This window comes from Cottoperca gobio, unplaced genomic scaffold (genome assembly GCF_900634415.1).
Source record: "Cottoperca gobio unplaced genomic scaffold, fCotGob3.1 fCotGob3_303arrow_ctg1, whole genome shotgun sequence".
NCBI classification, from domain to species: domain Eukaryota; kingdom Metazoa; phylum Chordata; class Actinopteri; order Perciformes; family Bovichtidae; genus Cottoperca; species Cottoperca gobio.
The window spans coordinates 25,001-30,000 of NW_021166913.1; the positions used below are offsets into that span (position 1 = coordinate 25,001).

Below are 5,000 nucleotides of genomic sequence, written 5' to 3' on the forward strand. Positions count from 1 at the left end.
ATGACTAACATGAGACATTGAACTCATCACGGTGAAACATCAACGTTCAACACTGAGACTAAAATGTAGCACACAATGATGACATCACTCCTCCTCTGACCAATCAGAACTCACCGCTCAAACTTCTCGATGAGTGACAGAACACAGGTTGGGGAGGCGGTGTCATCGGCACGGCTAGGCGGTGTCCGGCCCCCCCGGGGGTCCGCCGGGAGGGGCCTGCAGGGCGGGGGAGGGGGGAGGGGCTTGTCTGGAACCCGGGGGCGTGCCCTCGACACCCCCGCCTGCTGCTGGAGGTGGGGGGGCTTCGGGGGGACTGTGGAGGGCAGGTTAGTGTCATAAACTCTTTCATGTCTTTAATTAAATACATTTAATTACTTTAATTTAAATAAGTTTGTTACCCTGAGGTTTTGGTCCGGGCAGCGGCGGTCTGCTCTTGCTCGGTGGTGTTATTGTGGTAGCTGGCAACTCCGGCGGCCCCGTGTCGTTGACCAGCAGTAGCCCATTAGCAGAGCTGCGGCGCTCTGTTAGCCCCGCCCCTCCTTCCAGGGAGGCGTGGTCTGATGACAAAGAGCTGGGCCCCGGGTCGGAGCTCAGCTGCTGGGGAGCGTCAGCGTCCAGCGCGTCCTGGTGGCCGCACGGAGAGCAGGACGGCTCCAGAGAGAGACTCTTAGTCAGCAAACTGGGACTGGAGGAGGAGGAGGGACCTGAGAGGGGGGGGGGGGGGGGGGGGTCACAATGTGATCACATGACACAAAGGCCACGCCCACAGACTACCAAAATATAAAGCCTTTTGATTTTCAGGACATAACAAGCAAACCAAACGACTCGTGCAAACAACGGGGAAAACAGGAGTTCCCGTGCAGTGTTTTCTATTTTCAAAGAAGTCTTCCATGTTTAAGACGCAACATCAACACTTCCAGGTGCTCGTTAGTGGACGTTAAGAATAAACATCTTTTACTTTGTAAAGATACAGCGACACGTCTCTTCAGTCTGGGATAGTTTACTGTCGCCCTCCAGGTTCTACGCTTGCAACTAATAAGTATTATAAATTAAGTTGTTAGACATACAGACAGACAGGATGTACACACACACACACACACACACACACACACACACACACACACACACACACACACACACACACACACACACACACACACACACTAATAGCTTCCATATGAGGTCTCTGGCTGTTGCAGCTGGACAGAAATAAACTCCACATGGAGGAAACACAGAAGAGATGTTTGTGGTCTGTTACGACTGAAGCTCATTGGCTGAATCCTGCTGCTTCCTGACAGCTGATTGGCTCAAATTAATCATTTAAAACAACACTATCAGATTCAAAACTACTCGGGACGGGATCAAACCAGCCGGGACGGCAAATCGGGCCAATACATGATGATGTCTAATAATTATTATATATTAATTATAAGCTAATATGTGTTTGTGTTGTGTGAATGTATCTCCACTAACATATTGTTATATATTATGTATTTGTCACATCGAGGATAACACAAAGATAAAGTTCACTGCAGTCATTCTGCGGGGAAAGAGAAGTTAAAGCTTTGTTGAGTTATCAGTTTATAATTTACACGTGTGTGTTACAACGTTACAAAGCTTTTTACTTTATGATCAAAACAACTCATTTTGACACTTTGCAAACTCATCCCGCCGGCCGCATGTTTGACACCCCTGCTCTACATTAACATAATGACGAGGGGGGGGGGGGGGTTGCTGTTTTTTGCTGAGTCACTGTTTCTTTCTCCTCTCAAACTCATGCATTGTTCATGAAGGATCAGAAATACAATCACACCTGCTGCAGATAAAGTTATTGATTATTCATCGACTTGAAAAGTTGAATATGCAGCGTAATGTCTGAATGAGAGGAACCAATCAGGCTGATTCTTTTCAAACTACAATACTCATATGCGAGTGTTCTGCGGCCGATCAATATCCTCTCCGCCCTGAGACAAAGGACGACCTCTGACCTGGGCACCATGGGATATGATGATGTGATTGGTCGTTGCAGCACTGCGGGGAATACCGTCTGTTTTAATGAGCGAGCGTCCAAATCTAGAGTGTAAAATTATCTTAAAACAACAATAAATCCAGAAGATTGACTCAAAAATAACATAGAATAATAAACCACGACTATTAACAGTAGCCCACACAGTAGCTGTGTGTGCGTGTGTGTGTGTGTGTGTACAGATGTGAACATGATGGAGAGGTCATGGGAAAATATCAACAGGCTAATTTAAAGCAGATGGTGTGTGTGTGTGTGTGTGTGTGTGTGTGTGTGTGTGTGTGTGTGTGTGTGTGTGTGTGTGTGTGTGTGTGTGCAGTCTATTTATAAAAGGTCTATAAAAACACATAGCCTCAGTCATTAAACTGTTTCTCTTCAGTTCAGACCAACAGTCTGTCATTTTTATTCTCCTGTCTGTTGTCAGTGATTCAGTCTGACCACACTACATTACCCAGAATCCTTCCAATAGCAACAAGGAACACCTTCCTGTTGGAATAACTGTGCGTGGGTAGATCAATAGTGTAATAAGATGTTCTGTTCTTGGACCTGCGATGTGTTACATGCTGTACAGATTGTAAATCCCCATGAGGCACATTTGTAATTTGGGATAATGGGCAATATAAATAAAGTTTGATTTAATTTGAATGTGTGAACGCTGAGTCACAAACAAACACACAATAAAAACCCTCCTTTCTTGCAAATCTCTTTTATGTGAAACCAGATTTTGGTGAGAATTCCTGTCTTTGTGCTAAGCTAGGCTAACGATCGCTGCACTGAAGAAGAAGAAGGCTTTTCACTGTGCCTTTAATACAGCCTGCTGCAGCACCACTGTCACCTTCACAGCTCTCACACACACACACACACACACACACACACGTTTGCATTGAGCTACAGAACCCATCCTGCATCACAGACTGGTACACACACATTCACGTCTCTAGTGAGCAAACCCCTCCCCCCCCCCCGCCACACACACGTATGTCAGTGATGTATGTTGTGACAGGAAACGCATCAGAACCAGCTGATGCAGCAGAATCCACTGCACAGAATAGGATTAAATAGAATTCAACAGAGGCGTTGCATCGATTCATGCAGCAGAGTGTTGCAGGACACACACACACACGCACACACACACACACACACGCACACACACACACTGAATGACTGCACGTCTATTGGTTCTACTGAAGGTCCGTCTGTACTTTAAACACATTTTCCACCAAATTAGGATTATTCAGCATTATTGGAAACTTGGAGCTGTCTCGCCAACCGGCTCGCGTTTCCACCAGTTTTCAGTGAAACCATTTTTATCGAAGATGCATCATCAACGCCCTCCGTCGGTGATGCACAACAGAAGTCAACAGTAGAAGCAAGATGGCGGATTGTATTGAACACCTGGTGCATATTCCATGGTGATACTGATGGAGTAACGGCCCTATAAATAATAAACCAACCTGAGGAGGTCAATTAGACCAATCAGAATCAAGTATTCAACTAAGCCCTGTAATAAAGGTCAGCCGAGGAGGACGCCATTCATGGTTGCACGTTTCCCTCTGGCGGTGATGAAAGAAAACAGGAAACTGCTCACAACGAGGTCTGTGTGATGATTTGTGTAAAGACACATCGCAGAACTCTGAGACCAAAACAATCTACATTTATAAAAAGCACAAGTAGGAGGAACAATATTTTGAGGCGAACTGTCCCTTTAAGGCAGTTCAAGAGGTCGTTTTAGAGGTTCCAGTGTTCATTGGTGAGGTTAGGGGTCATAAGGGAGGTTCGACATGCCCTTAAGGGAGTTGTAGTGGTGGTGAAGGGGGACGGGGCCCTGCAGGAGGTTCTAGAGATACTTAGTGATCGTTCAGGACGTCCTAGTAATCAGTGCGGAGGCTCTGGAGGTCCTTTAAGAGGTTCTACATGCCCTTTAGTTTTCCTGTAGGTTCTAGGTGACAGTAGCCTGAATGAGGTTTTGGTAGTCGAGATGTTTTAGGGTCTTACCCATGTTATGGGTCGTGCCTATGGGTTCATGATTATGTTATTTGAGTCCATAGACGCTAAACAATTGAGCCAAGAAAGCCTAATATCACTGTAACAATGCTACAACAAACACAGGCATTTATTAGCTTCTGAATGTGCTGTCTATCATTTATTGCTGCTACATGCCTAGTTGCAGTATTGATGTTTTAATAATGTGTTATGTGCATTGTATTTACCTTCAACCTAAAATCAATCTAATCTAAAGTGGGAAAAACTCTGAATTATAACCAAATCACGCACATTTAGGCTGTTCTGTGAGACCTTCTTCTCATAACTAATGTAAGATTTCTTCACTTCTATTCACTGAGACTCTCCTAAAACTGGAGAACATTATTGGGGAAGTTGTGGAGGTCCATTAGATTGTTCTCATGGTCCTGATGCCCACTGAGGTGTTTTCTTTAGGAACTAGTGTTTAGGGGGTGTTGGTGGTCACAGAGGACGTCTAAGAGGTTGTTTAAGTGCTTCTAGTCATCGCTCAGGAAGTGTTCGGTGGCTCTAGTGGGCCTTAAGGAGATTTAAGAGTCTTCAGGTGCTGTATCTAAACACATTATCTGGGTCTTTGAAGGCAGAGCAGACAGATGTGGTCCGAATTAAGTGTTGCTGCATGAACACAAGATTCTCCAGGAGGTCTACAGGTGACAGACATGACAGCATGTACTGGTGATGCAGATCAATGATCTTCATCATTAACACCAATTAAAGGGTTAAAATTAGGGAATTCTGCACCATGTGTGTATGTGTGTGTGTGTGTGTGTGTGTGTGTGTGTGTGTGTGTGTGTGTGTGGTGGGGGTGTGTCTGTCTGTCTGCAGAAACAAACCAACACTAATAACTGACTCCATCCTGCTGTGCATCCACATCAGTCTCCAATCAGCATCCACGTTAAAAACCAATGGATGAGGAGTCGATCAATAAAATGACACACACACACACACACACACACAC

The 5,000-nt window shown here is 45.2% G+C and overlaps 1 protein-coding gene across 2 annotated transcripts in view; it reads right to left on the reverse strand.

Moving 5' to 3' along the window:
- fgd1 (FYVE, RhoGEF and PH domain containing 1) overlaps positions 1 to 5,000 on the reverse strand; it is a 39,874-nt gene that overhangs the window by 19,667 nt on the left and 15,207 nt on the right. For both annotated transcript variants that reach the window (XM_029427250.1, XM_029427251.1), the window contains exons 2-3: positions 399 to 704; positions 115 to 313 (exon numbers count right to left, since the gene is read on the reverse strand). In XM_029427250.1, coding sequence (XP_029283110.1) covers positions 115 to 313; positions 399 to 704 — 505 coding nt within the window. The remainder of the gene's footprint in view (positions 1 to 114; positions 314 to 398; positions 705 to 5,000) is intronic.